Raw genomic sequence first — 21849 nt, forward strand, 5'->3', positions numbered from 1 at the left:
AGATAATATAAAATTGAAAATCCAATCCAATTCTCTAGTAGCAGAGGAGGCATTCCCAAGTCACAGCCCCATTTTAGAAGGACTGTGTTTTATTTAAGTTTTCTAACTTGGGCTTTTAGGAGATTGCTTCTGGAAATATTCATCATGTGTAGTTTTCTAAACATTAGTATATATGGGTAAATGAGATTTCTTTGCCCTTATTTTAACCAGAAAACTAGTTCATTAGAAAATGCAGTATCTAATTGTGGTTTTTAAAAACTGTTAATGATTCACAAGCACTTATATTTTACATAGATAATGTATATGTGAATAAATCACACATATAATAAATACATAAATTTATTGTTTACTAATAAAAAAAATCCAAAACCACATTTTATTTGGAATAGTCATGAACCATGTTCAGATTTCAAATATGAGACAGTTCTTCAAATCCCATTAAAGTATTACAGAAAAATAAAGGTTACCTTGTTCTCACATTTTTGTGCCCTGATTCTATCTCCTCTGTAAAGAGAAGTTAAGAGCTAAGGATGAGAGAGACAAAATCTAACAATGAACTCCTGCAAAGGCCAGGTTCTTAGGTTGTCTACTGAAAGCTCACTTATTATAGGAAAGAGGCAGCTGATAGTACATCAAACATCAAACATTCTTAATAGTCACACTGACGATTACTACTAATAATGGCACTAAGGCCTGGGTGAGGAACTTACACATCCTAGACTTTTAAGAAGGGTCTAAATTTATAATGTCCTGTCCCTTTGTCAAACCATGTCTGGAAACATGTTGTTATACTGTTTGTAAATATGTAACTAAAACTACAGTGCGCAGGTACAGAGAGGATGACCACAGGAAACAAAAGGCACAGTGTACACCCACCCTTAAAAATACAGTTCTTGCCCTGGCTGGTATCGCTCAGTAGACAGAGCGACGGCCCTTGCACCAAAAGGGTCAAGGGTTTGATTCCGGTCAAGAGTTGATCCCCAGCCCTGGTTGGGGCATGTGTGGGAGGCAACCAATCAATGTGTCTCTCTCAATGTCGCTGTTTCTCTCTCCCCCTCCCTCCATTCCACTCTCTCTAAAAATCAATGGAAAAAATATCAGGTGAGTATTAACAACAACAACAACTATATATATGCACACACACACACACACACACACACAGATCTTGAATTTGAAAAAAGAAAATTAAAGAATTCTGAGATGTGCTAGAACGTAAAAATATAAAACAAGTGCTACAACCAAACCCCACCTTTTTGGCTCTTAGCTCAGCAGCCAGTGTACTTTTAGATAGGACACAAGAAATCAAGGACCACTGATACTCATTAACTCTTCCCTTTTAATTAGTTTACTCCAGGTTTTCAGGAATCACCTTATCTCATTTATGTTTTCTCTGATATAACTAATATTCTTATTTACCCGCTTCTAGCATCACAGGCACATATGGAGTATAAAAAATAATCCATTGATTCTTATGTTATTCCCGAAGGAAATGTTAGGATTAGTAATCTCTCCTCTGCTCCTCTCTCCACTCTCTGTAAGAATTAACACTGAATTATACAAATTGCTCAAGTCTATAGAATCCTCAGAAGAGCCAAGGCTTAACTCCATACTACTCACAGCTAACGGACGCCCCTTCTAAAGAACAGTTTATGACAGTGACGCTCACTTCTTGAATACTTCTCACTATCCTACCACTACCCTGAAACGCAGGATGCTCCCTGTAGGTAGGCTCCAATTACTGCTTCACTAACTGCCCCCCAACCTGGCCTCTTGTCTAGGTCTTCTTGACCATGCTTTTATCCCAAGCTGATTAAAAGTAAAAGGTCTCAAAACCAAAATATTTAAAACCGTTCATTTTTAATTAAGTATTATATCGATATGTGTTTGTTATAAAAGAAAAACAGTGTGGCCCTGGACAGTCTGGCTCAGTTGGTTGAGCACTGTCCCATGTACCAAAAGGCCATTGGTTCGATTCCCAGTCAGGGCACATGCCCAGGTTGCGAGTCTGAACCCTGCTCAGTGTGTGCACGAGAGGTAACCGATCGATGTTTCTCTCTCTCCCCATCTCCCATGTCCTCTCTCTAAAAAAAATTAAAAAAAACATTTTTTAAAAAAGCAAAACAGTGTTTTGTAGGGCAAAAAATGGAAAGAGCAACGTATAAATGGACAAACACTCACGAGACCACTACCCAAGCCAAATTATTGCCAACCTATTAGAATAATTCCAGCCACAGCTCTGGCAGGAAACAGGCATGGCACTCGCTGTTGGAGGGGGTGTAAGTTGAGAAACAATCTTTTGGAGGGCATTTTGGTAATAACTGTGAAAGTGAAAACTGCATATGGTCCCTGATCCTATAATTTCACCTCATAGTAATAATTGTCCAAATAGCCAACGATACACATGTAAGAATATTCTGTGAGGCATTTTGTGTAATTATTAAAAACTGAGAATAAGAAAGGTCCATCAATAAGGGAAGGTTTCATGAGACAGCCCTATTACGCAACACTGTGCAGGCATTAAAAAGAATGAGAGAGATCTCTGTATGTTGATATTAAAGAATGTTGTGTGAGTACAATATAGTTTTTGAGTGAAAAATACAAGTTGCAGTAGAGTATGCCCATTAGATTCCATAATACATAAACATATTATACATACACTGAAAGTAAACAGAATATTCACCAAATTATTGATAGCCGTTATCTCTGGGATTGGGTTGTCATTTTTTATTTATGTCTTCTACATTGTTTCAATTTTTTACAATACTTTTGTAACATTTAAAAAAATAATGATTTTATTCAGGTTCTTATGGGTTTTAAAAGAGATGAAATGATATTGCCTTTTTTTCACCAAAAAAAAGTTATCAGTATACTATAAGCATTTTCTCTTTCATTAAAAAAGTTTTAGCCTGGCTGGGCGTGGCTCAGCGGTTGAGCATCGACCTAGGTAGGATCCAGGCGATCGGGGTTCGATTCCCGGTCAGGGCACATGCCAGGGTTGTGGGTTCAATCCCCAGTCGGGGGAGTGCAGGGGACGGCCCACTAGTGACTCTCTCATCATTGATGTTTCTATCTCTCTCTCTCCCTCTCCTTTTCTCTCTCTGAAATCAATAAAGATATATTTTAAAAAAAAGTTTGATAAGGCAAGGAAAGACTGAGGAACTGTCACAGATTAGAGGGTATATATACTAAAGACACAATGACTAAATCTAACATGTGATCCCAAATAGGGTCCTCAAATAGGAAAAGGGCATGATAAAAACTATCTGAATTAGGTCTATAATTTGTAATTGTATAATTTATAATTGTACAATGTTACTTTCCTCATTTTGATAACTGTACTATGGTTATATAAGTTGTAAATATCAAGGGGAGTCAGGTGAAGAATATATATGAACTTCCGTTATTTCTGCAACATTTTTGTAAAATTAAAATTACTTGAAAAGAATAATATAAAACTTGTTTTATGTATTCTAAAACAATTCACTATTTTCTTTCCCCAACTCACTTCTTTTCCTGTGCTGCTTGTATGTATTAATGGAATATCAATCTCCCAGTCACCAGGCTCAAAATTCTCAGCATTTTAAAAAATGTAATTTATTTATTTGAGAGAGGAAAGGAGGGGGGGAGAGAGAAACACTGATTTTTTTGCACACTTCTTTATGCATTTATTGGTTGATTCTTGTAGATGCCCTAACCGGGGATCCAACCCGCAACTTTGGCATATTGGGGACAATGCTCTAACCAACTGAGCTCCTCGGCCAGGGCAGCATCGTTTTGACTCTTCTCATTCTCCGGCCCTTCGTCTATACTCAGATGAAGAGTAAGTACTACAATATATCCTACTTCAATGCATTACATTGCTTACCACAGTTACCTCAAAATCTATTACACTTCAGCTATAATTGCTTCCCAATACTCTAGGCATTGCTTGCACAATTATCTTTTAAAAGCACAACTCTGTTTATTTCATTCTTCTACTTAGAAAATTACAGTGGCTCCTCATTGCTTATTAAAGACCAAACTCAACCAAGGCAGGTCTTTCCATTATCTTGTCCCAATGTTATACTTTCAATTGGGTTCCCCTGCACGAACGTCCCAGTAATTCTCCAAAGAACCCCCTCGGGTTTTCTACAACACTTTCAGGAGGTCTATGAGGTCAAAATTAATTTCATAATAAAACTAAGGTGTTATTTGCCTCTTTCACTCTCAATATTTCATGAGTATACAGTGGCATTTTCCAGTTAATGACGTGATATACTATGTTGAATGCATAAGCAGATGTGACAATTCAACTATCATCTATAAGCCTGACTATAATGAGATCTGAACACTTATAAAACAATGCAACTATACTTTTTGTGTTGTTTTTGGAAAATATAGTTTGTTTTTTTGTTAAGTCTCACCCATTGCATTTTAGAGAGTGGAAGGGGGGGAGAGGGAGAGAGAGACATGGATTGGTTCCTCCTACATGTGCCCCAACCAGGGGCTGGGTGGTGGGGAGGAAAGGCGGGGATGAACCTGCAACCCGGGTACCCAGGTATACGCCCTTGACCGGGAATCGAACCCGTGACCCCTCAGTGCGGGGGTAAGAGGGGTGGAGAGAAACAATTTAACCACTGAGCCACACTTGCCAGGGCAATATAGTTTTGTTTTGTTTTAAATGTTATTAGGTTAATATGTAATGGGTTTATCATTATTTTTAAATTCTAAATATGTTTAAATTTCCATTTTTAGTTTTCATATGGTAAAAATTAATGCTATAACCTACACAAACAAAAGCTCTTTGAGGCCCTCAATACTTTTAATATAAGGGGGTCCACAGACCGAAAAGTTTGAGAATCTTTTTTGTGCAGTTTAGTCTAATTAAATGTTGCCTGTACGTGGCTAATTTTTTTGGCCTTTATAATTTTCCTTCTCCTAAAATAACCTTCCCTCTATTTTCCTATGCCCAAATTTTAGCCATTCTCTTGAACAGGGGCCGTCTTCACAACGGCCGTTTGAAAAGCACAAGTTCTGGAGTCAGACCTAGATCAAATCTGGCTTTGCTACTGGCCCTTACTAAGCTGTGTCACTTCTTTGAGCACAAGTGCCCCATTTGAGGATATCACTGGTAACACTGAAGAACTATATTGAGAATTAATTAAAAACACTACGTAAAATACCTAGCTTAATACCTGGAATGAATAATAGATGCTTAATAAATACTAATTTTCTCCCTCTCTTCCTTTTCTACCAGAATATTTCTTATAAAACCAGGACTTTTATGCATTTTATTCATGGATTCCTCCACAATACTTAGCATAATGCCTTTTTATAAGATGTTTGATACTGAGTTAAACTATAAAATTTAAGAAATAATATAGATAGCTCATATTTCTATCTTTTAGAAATGCAAATGATTAGATTTAGCAGTAGAACAACAATCAATTATTCCCAAAGCAGATATGCAGATTGCACATAATATAATAAAAAGAATATTGTAAGTGACAGGTGTTAGAGAGAATACTGCAGGCCATTTTAAATTGTTGACAATATTACAGAGGTCCCCCATATTTCCCCCTCTGCCCTCCCCCACCTAGCCCCTGCACCCCTCAGGCCTTCATCACACTATTGTCTGTGTCCATGGGTTATCCCTATATGCATGTAAGTCAGGTGGCCTTTTAAATAACATATAACAACACCTAAAAATGAATCTCAAAATAATAATAATCATTAAGGTATTAAAAATACATGCTACTACCACATCTATTTTTAATTTACAGAATGTATGAGGTTCTAGCAAAGTGCCCAAAACCACACAAAATTGCTGTTAGAAATTTTTGTTTTGGTTTTTCTGGTTTAGAAGACCTCAAAACTCTAAATATTCCATCTTTATTGTTTATTTAGGATGCTGTTGACCTACTTTCAGGACACAGCTTTGGGTAGCTTTTCTTAGAGGAGTTAGGGGTTTGTGCTGAGCTGATCCAATCTTCCAACCACTGGCAATCGTTGGTGACAGAGCTGCCCAAAGACAGAGCTGCAGTTTGTGGCACAAGAGGTTTTTTTTGTTGTTCTTGTTCCATGCTCAGTTTAACCAGCTGTACTAACTATAGCAGAAGTTTATTAAGCACTTTCAGATCCTTTCTAACCAGAATCAGGATTCTGATTTTATACTCTCATCCCAACTCTACAGTCCCACGTATTTTAAAGGTTTAATTTAGCCCGGCCGGCATGGCTCAGCAGTTGAGCATTAACCTATGATCCAGGAGATTGAGGTTTAATCCCCGGTCAGGGAATATGCCCAAGTTTTGGGCTCAATCCCAGCAGGGGGGGGTGCAGGAGGCAGCTGATCAATGACTCTCTCATCATTGATGTTTCTATCTCTCTCCCTCTCCCTTCTTCTTTCTCTGAAATCAATAAAAATATATATATTTTAAAAAGGTTTAATTTAAGTGCATCCAATTATGATGCTAATAAAAATACAAGTCACTGGTCAGGCACACTTGTTGATGATTAAACTGGGACATGAAATTCAAGGAGAACTGATTTGTGGGGGGAAAATTAACTTCATGAGATGTGGATTAAAAGGTATAGGAAAGAGGCCTTCTGGACTCTTAGAAGCTTAAAAGTAATTGTATCTCCAAGAAAATACATGTAAGAGTAGCTATAAGCCTCAAGGGTCATCTTTTGAATGTGTTCACTGAAATTTAGAACACTCTGGGGAATCCAGGAAAGAAAGTTTCTCCTAGGATAGAAACATGATGTAGTAAGAAACTGGTATAAAATACCTTCACTGACACAAACTACCTTTTAAATAAAAAAATAAACACAAATATGAAATGTTGAAAAGTAAGGTTATCAGATCTGCTAAATTCTGAGACGCCACCTGAGTTGCCTCAGAATTTATTTCCTACTCTATCCCATTAAACTGTGGCACACTACAATACTGCGCTTAAGTAAAAACAACCCATATTTGCTAAAAGGTAGATTGCTGGAGCACAGTAAAAGCAAGTAATTTTTTTAATTTGCCAGTTATTACAAATAGCATTCAGGGCTGCTGCATTCTGTCACACAGGCCGTGTGCGCCAACTCCGAGGGGTGCCATTCACACAAACTTCAATGTGAGCGGGGCCCTCTGGGGCTCTACAAAGCTCCATTATAGAAAGTTGCACAGAAAAGGAGTGGACAACATATCCTTTAAACCCAGCCTAGGATATTATCACTGTTTTGAATGAACAAATAGCACTTTTGATGTGGAAGCAAACGTGATAGTGTTTGACATTTGAGTGGGGAATAAGCACTTATTTTAACTTTATTTCATCAATGTGTGGAGAATGGGAAGAAAATGGCAAACTTGGAATTCAAAACTTAAAAGCGAAGATGACAACATTCCAGGGAAGGGAAAAGGAAATTTTTTTCAGTACATGGTGCTAGGTCAACTGGGTATCCACAGGGAAAAATAAATGACCCTAGACCTTCCCCACCTCAACTCACACACAAAAACCAATTCCAGTAAGTCATGGGTTTAAATATAAAAGGTAAAATAATAACGCTTTTAAAAGAAAACACAAATATCCTCATGACCTTTGGAGAAGCAGAGATTTCTTAAGTAGGACACAAAGAACACTAATCATGAGAGAAAAAAAATGAAAAATTTGGACTTGATTAAAATTCAGAACATCTGCTCATCAGAAGACACATTTACAGTGTGAAAGGCAAGACACCAAATAAGATATATCTGACAAAAGACTCACACCCAGAATGTGTAAAAAAAATTCCTACAGATCCATTTTTAAAATGCAGACTTGAAGAGGCACTTTACAAAAGAGGCTATCCAAACAGCCAATATACTGGGTTTAGCAAAAAAGTAGGTTTACAGTTGTTCGTATAGAAAATAATATAATAATTAAATAATAATACAAGAATAAACTGTTTTGTATACTTACAACTGTAAACCTACTTATGCCCCACCCAGTACATACTGGAAGTGGCTCAGCTTCATTAGCCATCAAGGAAATACAAATTAGAACCAAAATGCTATGCCATCACCCAACAGAATTGTTAAAATGAAAAAGAAGATTTTGCACAGCAAAGGAAACCATCAACAAAATGAAACGACAACACACTAAATGGGAGAAAACATTCGCCAACGATACATCTGATAAGAGGTTAATATCCAAAATTTATAAAGAACTCATACAACTCAACACCAAAACACCAAACAATCCAATTTAAAAATGAGCAAAGGATCCGAATAGACACTTCTCCAAAAAGGACACAGAGACCATCAGACATATGAAAAGATGTTCAAAATCACTAATCACCAGAGAAATGCAAATTAAAACCACAATGAGACATCACCTCAAATTCTGATGTTGGAATGGCTACCATCAGTAAGTCAAACAATTGCTGGCAAGGGGGTGGAGAAAAGGGAACCCTCATGCACTGTTGGTGGGAATGCAGACTGGTGCACCCGCTGCAGAAAACACTATGGAGTTACCTTGAAAATTAAAATTGGAAGTGCCTCATGACTCAGCAATTACACTCTGGGAATATACCTGAAGAAACCTGAAACACTAATTAGAAAAAAATATATGCGCCCCTATGTTCATTGCAGCATTATTTACAATAGCCAAGATCTGGAAGCAGCCCAAGGGCCTATCAGTAGACGAGTGGATAAAAATGCTGTGGTACATTTATACCATAGAATATTACTCAGCCGTAAAAAAGGAAACCTTACCTTTTGTGAAAGCACGGATGGACCTGGAGAGTATTATGCTAAGTGAAATAAGCCAATCAGAGAAAGACAAGTACCATATGATTTCACTTATATATGGAATCTAAAGAAGAAAAACAAAATAGAAACAGACCCATAGATACAGAAAACAAACTGACAGCTGTCAGAGGGGAGGGTGGTTGGGGGGGTGGGGCTGGGTGAGAAAGGTGAAGCATTTAAGCAAAAAAAAGAAAAAACTCATAGACACAGATAACAGTTTGGTAACTACCAGAGGGAAAGGGGGTGGGCGTAAGTAGAAGAGGGCATTAGGGGGATAAATGATGACAGGAGACTTGACTTAGAGTGGTGAACACACATACAATATACAGATGATGTATTACAGAATTGAACACGTGAAGCCTATATAATTTTATGAACCAATATCACTCCAATAAATTCAATGAAAATTAAAAGAAAAAGACAGAAGAAAGTACAAATGTTGGTAAAGATATGAAGTGACAGGAACTCACATGTTGCTGCTGGTGGAAGAGGAAATATTTGACAGTGAACACTAAAAGTCAACATAGGGAAGCTCAATGGCCTAGAATTCCACTGCCGGCACATACCTAAGAGAACTATATAGAAATCACACAGTGTACGAGATGACTATCAAATAGTGAGACTAGTTATAAATCCATGTATGAAAATAACTTGTTATAGTAAACACACTGGGCGTATACACATACTTTGCATATGTACGTGTGTATCTTTTTTTCATTTCTAGTGACTTTTTAAATCTAAAATTGAAATACATAGTTGATCCAATTTCTTCTCCTTTGAGACAAAGTAAACTTAAAGCAAATCAACCTTACACCTAAACATAAGTCAAGCAATAATTATCATCAAAGTGGAGAAAGTATGCCCAGGACAAAAGCAGTCTGTGTCAATGAATCAATTTTTTATTCTAATGTGATTAACACTGAAATAAAATAAATAAAAAAACAACTAATTAGGGCATCTAAGTTTTAAAATATATATATAAGACATAATAATCAGAGGTAGATTATAAGACATTGTCCCTATATTAGAACTGGGCCTGTAAAAGTCCACAAAAATGTGTACTTAATGGACTATTCTAGTTCAGATTTCTATAACCAACTAAACACAAAGAAAAGTACTGAGAGTCTGAAACTGAATTTTAAGTTGGCACAGATGGCATGTTTATAACACCCCCCACAATATGCTGAGTGTTCTCCATAAAACCAACCTAGACACAGTCCCTGCCTCTGGGGACTTAAAATCTAAAAGTAGATGAGGCAGTCTAATTCAAAGAAAGTAAACAAATAAAAGGAAACAAAGAAGGGAATGTAAGAGAAGAGAGGCCTGCATGAATCTCTCAGCTCCCAGAAGGGTAACAGTCCAATCTGAACAGTGGAGCATGAAAGCTAACAAGTCAGAGCTGCCTTATTTACCATCAGACTTAGCATGACACTATCCAGTAAATATTCTCTAAAAAAAAGTATGCTGACCAGACGGAAAATGCTTTGTTGTTCTCCAGCTTCAGCATTCAGAGGGTCTAAATCTCTGCAATAGGTAGAATATATATCCCACTGGGTGTGTGCAAAGGACATTAAACAGCCCATGCATGGCGAATGATTTACAGGCCAAAATCTAAACTACTGAATGCAAAGCACATGAAGGCATTATTTCAAAAACCCTGGCTCAACAGGCAATTAATTTGTGTGACACAACCATCTTTATCTCAAAACTCCTAAAACAAGACAGTGATTCTTACTGGATGGCATTTTTGATGTTGCCTCTAAAGGGATATATGAGCTATATTTGGTTTGTCTGTAAATAAACATTTCATGGTCTTACAGTTCAGACTCTGAATCTCCTTACCCAGTTGACTAGAGCTATTTCAATAGAAAAATGTCCAACAACTGTCTCAAATATCTCCAGATACAGACCCTCTTTAAGCCCTCGAATTAAAGAACATCTTTATTTTAAATCATGTAGACTCTTCCTGGAAGACTTCACAATGCTGATGACATCCAATTAATTAACTTACAAGAATCAAACTCACTTCAGCAAACTGGGCCTGGCTGCTTCGCTACCTCTTCGGATCAGGTACCTCTGGAAAAGACTGTTGTAATAATAATAATAATAATAATAATAATAATAATAATAATAATAACAACAATAATAATGCAGCCAAATCCCACACAAAAGAAAGGAGATGAAGAAAGCAATGACGCTATTGACTTTGCAGCCTCAAAGTAACATCTATTGAATCTGAACTATAAAGAGCACAATTTAGAACAAACATTTGAGGTCAAGATTGGGGACATGATCTTCCCGATGCCTCAGATCTGCAACCACTTTCCCCCTAGTGCTCTCTACGGCAGCCACAATGACTTTCAATTTGCCCAAATGCTATCTTGCCTGTAATTTAAAACATGACTTCCTTTTAAAGAAAAGACTCTCAATCACCTCCTAACTTTATATATAATATTTCCATCACAGAAATTACATAAAAATATACCTTACACAAATCCAGGATATGTTGATAAAAACTGTACTTGAGTCTACTTTATTAAGTGTCATAGTAAAAACGCGCTTATTCCAGTAGCTCAAACTCTAAGCCTTGGAATCACCATCAGATTCCTTCTCCCCTCCAGGTCCCACCCTGCCCTCCCTCCCCTTCACATTACCCAGTACCGAGTTGTTCAGGCTCTCCTTCCACCTAGATCCCTCACCCTGAAGGGGGCTCAGGAGTAAGCCCATCACAGAGAAAAACTGAGGTCTAAGAAAAGCCGGAGGAGACACATTTTAGGATAAGACAAAGGTTCAAACCAGGGAGACACTATTGAAGTGTCTGGGACACACTGAGCAGTAGAGTCTGAAGAGACTGCCGAGGCCACTGAGCCCAGAGACGTGACCTGAAGTCAAGGATTGGACCAGGCCAACTCGAAATGCGATGGCGACACAAACTCCCCGTTCTTTTTCTCACATGCCCCTCTTCCAAATGTCCTCTGCCACCACCCCAGCTCACGCCCCCCTTAAATCTCACCTGAACAATATAATGGCATCTTCACTGACCCTTTGTTTTCTTATTTCTCTCCCAACACACTGCGGTCAAAATCATCTTCTTAAAGTACCATGTCAAAAACTTTCAGTGTTTTTCCTTATGTATATGTACTGATTTTAGAAAGAGAGAGGAAGGGGAGGGGAGGGGAGGGGAGGGGAGGGGAGGGGAGGGGAGGGGAGGGGAGGGGAGGGGAGGGGAGGGGAGGGGAGGGGAGGGGAGGGGAGGGGAGGGGAACATGACTTTTTCCACCTATTCATGCATTCACTAGTTGATTCTTGCATGTGCTCTGACTGGAAATCAAACCTGCAACCCTGGCATATTAGGACGATGTTCTAACCAACTAAGCCATCCAGCCAGGGCCAAACTCAATGTTTTTCATTAGTCTTAACACAATATAAGATTATAAATCTGCCTGGCTGGGCATGGCTCAGCGGTTGAGCGTTGACCTAAGATCCAGGCGATTGGGGTTTGATTCCCGATCAGGGCACATGCCCAGGTTGAGGGCTCGATCAATGGCTCTTTCATCATTGATGTTTCTGTCTCTCTCTCTCCCTCTCCTTCCCTCTCTCTGAAGTCAATAAAGATGTATTAAAAAAAAAAAAAAAAAAGGATTTATAAATCCTTACAATGGCTCACCAGACCTTCCAGGATCCAGCTCCTCTTTAGCCTCATATCTGCCTCACTTTGCCCCAGTGTTCTCTGCCCCAGGCACAGTGACTTTCAATTCCTCAAAATGTTATCTCGCCTTTAGTTTCAAACATTTCCTTTTAGATAGAAGACTCCAAGTCATTCACACTACACACTACACACACACACACACACACATTCTCTCTCTCTCTCATTCACTTCACCTACTTTACTTTTACCTTCATGTCTCATCTTAAACATCATTTCCTTAAATAAGTTTTCCTTGACCCCCTTTCAAAGGGTCCCTGCTATATTCCCAGAGTACTACCTACTCTATACTTCCCTTGTCATGACATTTATCGAATTTATAATTACAAATGGTAAACAATCTTGTGTTCTATGAGGGCAAGCATGCACCCCTACACTGTGATTAAGAAGGTTACTTCCTCATTCAAAAACCTTCAATGGCTTCCCCAAACTTCTGCATTAAGTTCACATTTCTCAGCATGGGTCTTCAAGGCCTTCCATGGCATGAACTTTTATGGTCTACTAGTCCATGAATGCTTCCCAAAAGCATACTCTCTACTGCCTTCATTTCTGTTGCTTCCTCTACGAACCTGGCTGTCCTGTCTTCATCACTGCTACCCTTTCTTCCAAACCCACATGCAATTCCATCTTCTCCATAGAATCTTTCCTTATTTTCCCCAAATAAATTTGGTCTCTCCCATTTTTGACTTCCTTCCTGCTCAAATATGTTGCATTTTCCTTATGGCACTATCCTAGAGCTACATAGTTGTTATGGTACTCTTCTTACCCTTATTTGTCTTAAATTTCTTAGGTAATCCTGGTTATATATCTTACTTTTCTATATAACTCCTTATTTCATTTTGTATATGCCTTATATACAGAAGGTGCTCTGTAAATGAATTAACTTATACAGCAGTTGTCTAAATATATGTATAATACAATCTTTCAAGTATAAAAGACACCTGTGAAACAGATGGAAGCTAAATGGAATTAGAAAAGCATGTTACCAGTACAAAAACAGAAATATATCTTATTTGCATCACAAATCATTGCTCTTTAATCAGAGAGCAATACATCGTTACAGACTCATTAATCTTATATTATACATTAAGATGTCAACATTTATTTCCATTCTCACATCTCAAAGTAAACAGAATTTTAACTCAAGTTTCATATCGCAGCACAGCACCACTGCTCAATATTTATTTCTGGGACCATTTTTGCTCTTTACAGAAAATAACATTATTTAGGCGTGTCTAAAATTATAACCATACAAATTATCTACTTCAGCCCATTACATTTCTAGATCAAGAAAATAAAGACAATGAGTTTCTTGGCCAAGGTCACAAAGCTAAAGCTAGGACAAAGGCTAAGGACCATCTGACTTCCACTGCAGCACGGCTCCCACCCCAAAACAATACTCACCTCAAGGCTATAATAACTAGAGCACATTACTCTCAATCAACACGAGAGCCAGCAATGCAGCAGTACTGAATTAAGGTCATTTGCACATTTCCAGCCGTGCTCCAGAGAAACAAAAGTGTGACGAGTGAAGGAATGAAAAGGAATTCTTTTTATCTTTCCCAGGAGCCTTATAACTTTTTAAAAGGTTAGAAATGAACACTACTTCTTAAGTTTCTAAGGAGAGTGCTGGTGTTCAAAGACTTCTGAGAGGCAAGAAAAAAATGATGGGAAATTACATACAACTTTTCAAAATATATAATAGAATTCTGACACATAATGGAACATGCAACATAGAGCATTTTGAATGAAACATTATCAAAAGTTACTATTTACTACATAGTAACCAAGAAAGATGGTGCTTCAGAGAAAAGATGAAGAGAAAAAAATGAAAGAAAATAAAGCTAGCAGGCTATTTCTTAAAACCTACTTAAAGCACAAACATACCTGCCAATATGTACCAGATACTTGTTATTAAGTATCACTTCTTACAGCTCTATCCCTAATAACTGGTATATAATAGGCACTTAATAAGTATATGCATAATAAATCAATCAACCTCTCTTAGTATCACCCAGTACTATTCTTGAATAATGTGGTTGTACATCTGACTATAAACTGCTGCTACATGTAGTAGAACAGAATTAACACTGACAGTCTGTATCAAATAAAAATGTTTCTAAGCCAGAACATTTTATATTATGTGTATGTATCTATATAGGTGTATAAATGTATGTGTTTGTGTGTATATATGTTCATTTGCTCTCTCTATATATACATATATACATATATGTATTAATATATGGAATGTGTTTTTGACAATATTGATTTTTAACTAAGGATCTTATCTATGGGACAGTAATTTTCAAACCTTCCTTATAGCAATTCATAAAAATTAAAACATACATCACAACCTAGTACACATACCACATATGGATACACAAGGACATACATACATAACCAAAACAAAAGTTTCATGAAACACCGCCACCCTTACTACACCCAAAGCACTGATATTTTCTATTCCATTTTTAAACACGCTATTTGTGATCCACTAAACTGATTTTGTCACCCTGTTCTGGAAGCTCATAAAAGTGCAAAAAGACACTAGGAAGGTGTACACCTTAGTTTGGCATTCATTCCTTAGGAAAAACCTAGGCTCTACAGACAACAACCAGAAACTGTCAAAAATAAAGTCTAAATATTACTTAATATTGTTCATTCAAAAGCTAAGTTGAGCACCTGAAGGGCATTATTATTGAGTAAGCAAAAAATACAGACCATATTTTGGGCCATAAAACAAGTCTCAGAAATTTTAGAGGAGTCAAATAATAACATCTTCTCTGAAAACAGTGGAATTAAACTAGAACTCAATAACAGAAAACTGTCTGTAGAATCCCATATATTTGGAAAATAAATAATATACTTCTAAGTAACTCAAGGGCTAAACAAGAAAGTAAAAGGGAAATAGAAAATATTTTTAACTAAATGAAAACGAAAATATAACACATTAAAATTTGAGGGAGGCAAGAACAGAGGCCCAAGTTCTACTGGTTTAGAGAAGGAGGAGCCCAGCCATCAGATCTGCTTGGTTCCTTCTAGAACAATCTAAACTGCTCACATGAGGATGGCCACCTGGAGTGAAAACCATCGATTATTTTTCCTATTACGGAAGTTTATGATGAAAGAACCAATCCCCCACCTCACCCCTGTTGGAAAGGCTTTCCTGAATCCGAAAGGAGACTAGGACTCTACTAAGCAATGTGGTGTCACTGAAGGAGAAAAGCCACCCAAACAGGGCAATCTGAATAGAGAGCAGTGGGGGGACCATCTGGAGAGAGGCAAGGCAGGAAGCGACGGGGCGCGGTGGTGATCTAATGGGCAGCCCTAGACTGTAGGCTTCAGGAAGGCAGCTTCCTCCTCATACCAAGGGCAACTCCTGCAATATAGTGCCTCTCACTACTATCTAATGTGTGCTACTGATGCTTCATAGATTCGTCCCAGAACCAAATTAAATGCCGAAAAACCTCAGTTTCTCAGAGGTCATCTGGACTAAGACAGGCCAGAAAGAGAACCTGTCTTGCCCTCAGGCAGATGTTCTGAGGTGGCCTGAGGACCCCTCCAATCCTCAAATTCTGCAAATTTGGGTTCTATTATACATCCTAGTGCCTTTTATTCCAGCATCACAGGGTTAAGAGAGAGGGTCAGTACCTCAATACCTGTTTTTAATTAAATAAAATATCAGCTCATCCACTGTTTAAAAAAAAAAAATGGGTGGGGGATAAGAGGAGCTAATACATTGTAGACAACCATTAACTCAGTTGGATGGAAAGTAGTAAGCTTACCATCGACAAGTGGCATTCATTAAATATGTTTTCTCAGTGTTTTTCAGGGAACTAAAACAAGTAAGGATGCTACTCGGCTCTTCTGGAGGCAATCCCACATCCTGCTAGGTTTGGTTTTTCTAATATGTGCCTGGCTTCCTAAAATAAGCATAAAGCAGTCTTATTTAGGTCTATGCTATTTATTTCCACAGAGAAAGAACCTCAGAACGTCTCAACTATTAATAGGCCATCTCATCTTTTTACACCATTTTTTGTGATCAAGAAAGAAAAATACATGGTGGGGGGTGTGTGTGCAAAAGGAAGACTGAGCTTAATTGCAAAGATTTAAAAGCAGGAAAATTCACATGGTGGCTTTTTTTAGAAAAAGAACACTTTCTTCCTCTTATCTCAAGGCAAACCATTTATCTACCAAGAAGCACAAAAACTATGTTACTCGTTTTAAAAACATTTTTTTGAAGTTATAGCTTTCTTTATTGAAAGAACCCAGAGTCAGATTTAATCTTGTAATCTGAAAATCCTTCTAACATATATGCGCAATCTGAGCAGTTGACTACTATTCAAAGCGACCACAGGAACTAAACAGCTGCATCAATTCATAAACAGTGCTCTCAAGTGAAAACTCCACAATGAAATGATACTTTTGACAGAATAACTTTTCTAAATCCTTTCGGAGAAGAAGAAATCTTAAGTGATGGAACAAAGTGAACAAAGTCGTATCTACTCACCAGGGTACATCACTTCAGAGCAGAGATTTACAACGGACAATCAGCACAGAGTGATGCATCATTAAATATGCCAAGATCTTAATTATAATACTACTTCACATTTGATTAGAACAGTTTGCAAGGCACTTACATCCATACTCATCCCACTCTATACGTCCTTCAATGTAAATACAATAAATGTAAGATATGAGTCCATCTGGATTAGAGAAGCTATGTACTGACATGGTTAAGAGCACGTAATCTGGGGCCAACTGTCTGCTTTGGAATCCTAGCACTGCCACTTACTAGACATGTGATTCTGAGTACATTACTCAACATCTCTGTGCCTCAGTTTCATCATCTATAAAATGGGGACAATAATCTTTTCTACCTCTTGGGCCCACTGAGGATTAACTCAATTAATATATATCAAGCACTTAAAACAGTGTCCAGCACAGAGTGACCATTATGTATTATACACTCTAATTGTACTTAGCAGCAGCATCACTGAATGGACAGGGAAACAAGCTAGTAAGTCACAGAGCCAGGAATAGAAACCAGATGATCTTCTCCCATTTGAAGCTCCAACCACAGAGAGCAGGGTTTGCTGTTGTTGGTTTTAAGCATCCTAAGGTTTTCTAGACTGATATAAACAGCTTAATGTGGAATTATACAAATCAAAAAAAATTCAGTAGCTCAAAATATTTATAAAGTTGTATGTAATCTATGTTTATATATATTTTAAGTTAAATTATTAAAAAAACCAAATATTCCATTTTGGGGCTAGAACTATACATTAAGGAATAGTTTATCTGTGTTGCTATATTTGCAGAATGAAACTTTTGTTTCGCTTTTCAAGTGGTAGACCAAAAAGGCAACAAGTCTATCATATCATATCATATCATATCATCATATCACATCATGTTAATTCCTTCAACTTCTTTATCAATAAAAAAAAAAATCAAGAAGGAAATAAAGTTAACCCCTGAACAATTAAGAGGTTAGAGGCACCAAACCCTATGCATTTGAAAATCAAATGCACATATAAATTTTGACTTCCCCCAAACTTATGATGTCCCTCAGTATCCACAGGGGATTGATTCCAGAACCCCCTCAAACACCAAAATCCATTGATGCTCAAATCCCCTATATAAAATGGCATACAGTCGGCCCTGAACATCCACGAGCTCCCAACTGTGGGTGAAAAACAGTACAGGTGGCCCTGGCCAGTGTGGCTCAGCTGGTTGGGCTTCATCCCATGAACCAAAAGGTTGCTGGCTGCATTCCCAGTCAGGGCACAGGCCCAGGTTGCGGACTCGATCCCCCCCTTCAGGGGGTGTGTGAGGCAGCCGATCAATGATCCATGGTCTGCTCTCACATCTATGTTTCTCTTTCCCCTTCTCCCTTCCTCTCTCTAAAAATCGATAAAAACATTTTTAAAACAAGCAAACAGTAACAGGTGTTTATTGAAAAAAAAAATCCCACCTATAAGTGGACCCACACAGTTCAAACACATGTTGTTGAAGGGTCAACTATATGTTAGTATGATGATGATATCTGTACTATCATTTCCTTTTTTTCCCCCTTCTGGTTTTCAAAACATGCAATATTGTGATATAAAATGATTTTTAAAATGATTTCCAAAAAAGTCTATAGAGATCTGAAAATAGTATTGATAGAAAAAACACTTAGAAATTAATTCTGGAAAATATTAGATGCTCAGCTAAAAACTGCCCTCTTTTTTTCAGGCATGTTTTAGGTGTCTTTCCTTAGACTTTGTTTAAACTTTTTCTTCCCTTTAGTGATTTAGGTGACTGTGATAACATCTTCCACTGAATCTAAAAATAGGGCATGGGTGTGTAAATTTATGAGGCGACATGCAAAGCTGGCACTAGATGTTAAATGAGAGTACTAAATCATTTAGCATACTCTAGTATAAAAATGTATTTTAGGCATAGATATCACATGCTTTGTACACACTGTGTATACAATTTTAATTCAAGCATATTTAATATTTTCATGTGAAGTGAAGAAACATGAAATCATAAACATTTTAACATTCTCAAATATGTCAGATCACTTAAGAGATTACCTTGGACAAAGTAGTCCTCCATTACAGGCCTTTGAATAACGTGGGTAGACTAGAACATCACCAGTTCTCAACTGTCTTTCCACCCCAACCTGTCTAAGGGACTCAACACCTCTCCATTTACTGCAGTGGGGAGAGTCTGAAAATGTCCCACAGTGATCCTGATACACGACCCAGAAGCTGCGCCCCTGCCCTCCACTCCTCTCCTCTCCACTCCGGCAGAGTTCTCCGATGTTACGCACAGCTCCAACGTCTGCCACTTTACGTACAAAAACATCACAACCCATGACTCGGAACGCATCTGACAGTGTTATTTTAAAACGCTTACAAAGAAGGGCTAAATGTTAACATGCATCTTCTTTTGTGGGAACATGCAAGATTCAAGTAAGAATCTGTACACTGATGGCATCACGGGGGGCTTCATAACTGTACGTTTGGCAAACCGCACAGTACCTTACCTGGCACTGCCTTCTAATCAAGGAGGTGGGTAAAGGAGGAGGAAAAGTGGGGAATCAAACAAAAGACTCCCCTCCAATGTTTGAGGAGATGGCTGGAACATTTAGGATTAAAGGAAAGGTGATCTGTGCAAGTCAAGTTTTCTGGTAACGGAAAAGGAAAGGCAAAGATTGACATATAGAGACGTGATGTTATATGATCCCCAATTTCTTCTTCCAAATATCAATTTTTGCAGGTCTGACATCAATTCTAAGAGATTTTTTAAATCAGTCAACTCTACTATAAATTAATAATAACTAGTAACTATACAAATATGGTTTGGGCATATGCCATATTATAAGACAAATACATTGGCCCAGGATGGTGATTGACAATTGCCCAGTATGGTATTTACAAATAGTGTCCATTTTCTTTGAAGGTCTACTTATTGTGGACAAATTCTACACTTATTTAAAAGCTATTGTATGTGCAAAGCCTCATGAAAAATTCTCGTAACTAGGAAAGAAGGAAATGGAATTTTACAACTTTCTTGGAAAACGTGTGTTGTTTAAGGATCAGCCAATATTACATCATCATTAATAAATATACAAGCATGGCAAAGATTCTGGCTGGGGCTTCAAAATTACGATTAATTGTACGGAAAAAAAATGTGTAATTGCATTATCTCCAAACCAAAAAAACCCATATTAATTGGTAAATGCTATTAATAGCTATGTTTTATAGTAAATGCTGATTAATAGCTATGTTTTAAATGGCACACAAAAATAACAGTGACCCACAGATTTGAACAACAAAATGGCTAGTCTGAAAGTTGCTGTCCTCTGTACCAGAAGATGCCACCAGTGGTGACTGAGAATACAATGTATACATCTCTATTCACTGCTCTATTGATGCGTGTCTGAAAAGGTGGATACAAATTTTCAGCAGGGATCAATTTCTTGTGAAATCGCTGAGAAAACATGCTGTCCATTGTTGGCTAAACTTGCTGAACGCCCTCCCAATTTAAAAAACAAGTTCTCAATGTTCTCCACATGGACATGAACTATTAACTGCAAAACCTCAGACTTGTGCTAGTGAACAGACCAATAACTCAAACGAAAAATAAAGCCGAAGAGAAAGAAAAGGCTGGCCCGGCCTCAGTTTTGTAAGACGTTCACATCTGAAACAGTAGCAATGACTAGTAATGCAAGAGAAGACCATTCCTCACACAGAGCTGTGATGGGTAAATATTTCTTAAATGAATATATACGTTTCTTCCTCATTCTATACCCATGTGTCAAAGCATCAAGCAATTTAATGTGTGCCAGTTTCTTTTGTGTCTCGAACTTTACGTGCAAGTTTATCATGAGGGGGGAAAAAAACCTGTTTGGCTTGCCTCACCATGAATCACAGCCAGGAGGTCATCTTGTTGTGTATCAGCAACTATGTTTTCACTACAGCTATGTGACCTAAAGTGGCAGCAGGAGAGGCACCAAAATAGACGGAGCAGGAGGCTTCTCCTGGCTTCTCGGCCCCAAATGGGCTTTTCCAGCCCATTCTGGTCTCTGAGCAGGAGCCAACCGCAAAGGAGAGAAAGAGCAAACCCAACAGCTCCGCGGAAAAAGGCTGCAGGCCCACCACACCTTCCCTGCCCTCCCCGGGATCCCGGGGACGCGAGAACATAAAGAGGACGGGCTTAAGAAACAGCGAAGGGAAACCACGATATGACAGGGGCCACAGCCAGCCCCGTGGAGGGTAAAAAATCCAGCAGGGGCCGTGAAGCACAGATTTGGGGAAGATCTGGAGACGGAGGCAGATCTATCTCCCCACCGGCGCTGAGCGCGCAGGTCCGGCGCGAGCACAGCGGGTCCCCAGCCTCCAGCACCTCCAGCCGCCCGGGACCTGCTCGGGCTCCCACCTCACCTGCCGGGTGTCCGCCGGCCCGGCCCGCGCCCCCCGCCGCGGGTGCCCGCCCCTGCCCACCCTCCCAGCCTGGGCGCTCCCGGGGCGTCGCTGGGGACCCGCGCCCGGGTCGGTGCGCGCAGGGGCCGGAGCCCCAGGCCTGAACCCAGCACTCACTTTCTGAATCCGCTTCAGCGCCATGGGTCAGGGAGGACGGCGGGGACACCGGCCGGCGGGGGGCGGCTGCGGGGCTGCGGGGCTGGGGGGCGTGGGTCGTCGCGGGCGCGGCTCGCTGGCTCCTCGGCTGGCTCAGCCCGGTGGGTCCCCGGCTCGCCGCTCGCTGGCTCGCTCCGGGCGCCTGTGCCTGCTCCGTGTGCGCCCGAGCGCGAGTGTGCGCGAGTGTGCGGGCGGGGACGCCGGCGAGACTCTTTTGTTTCCGCTTTTGCTTCTGGGAAGGAGCCTGCGCCCTCCCC

At 39.1% G+C, this 21849-nt stretch overlaps 1 protein-coding gene across 2 annotated transcripts in view; it reads right to left on the reverse strand.

Annotated features, from left to right (window-relative positions):
- Positions 1–21602, reverse strand: part of UBE2D1 (ubiquitin conjugating enzyme E2 D1) — a 34787-nt gene extending 13185 nt beyond the window's left edge. For both annotated transcript variants that reach the window (XM_087824414.1, XM_087824415.1), the window contains exon 1: positions 21554–21602. In XM_087824414.1, the coding sequence (XP_087680540.1) occupies positions 21554–21577 (24 nt within the window). In that variant the 5' untranslated portion in view covers positions 21578–21602. The remainder of the gene's footprint in view (positions 1–21553) is intronic.
- Positions 21603–21849: the final 247 nt, after the last annotated feature.

The sequence above is a fragment of the Miniopterus natalensis genome, chromosome 14 (genome assembly GCF_054644295.1).
Source record: "Miniopterus natalensis isolate mMinNat1 chromosome 14, mMinNat1.hap1, whole genome shotgun sequence".
Classification (NCBI taxonomy): Eukaryota; Metazoa; Chordata; class Mammalia; order Chiroptera; family Miniopteridae; genus Miniopterus; species Miniopterus natalensis.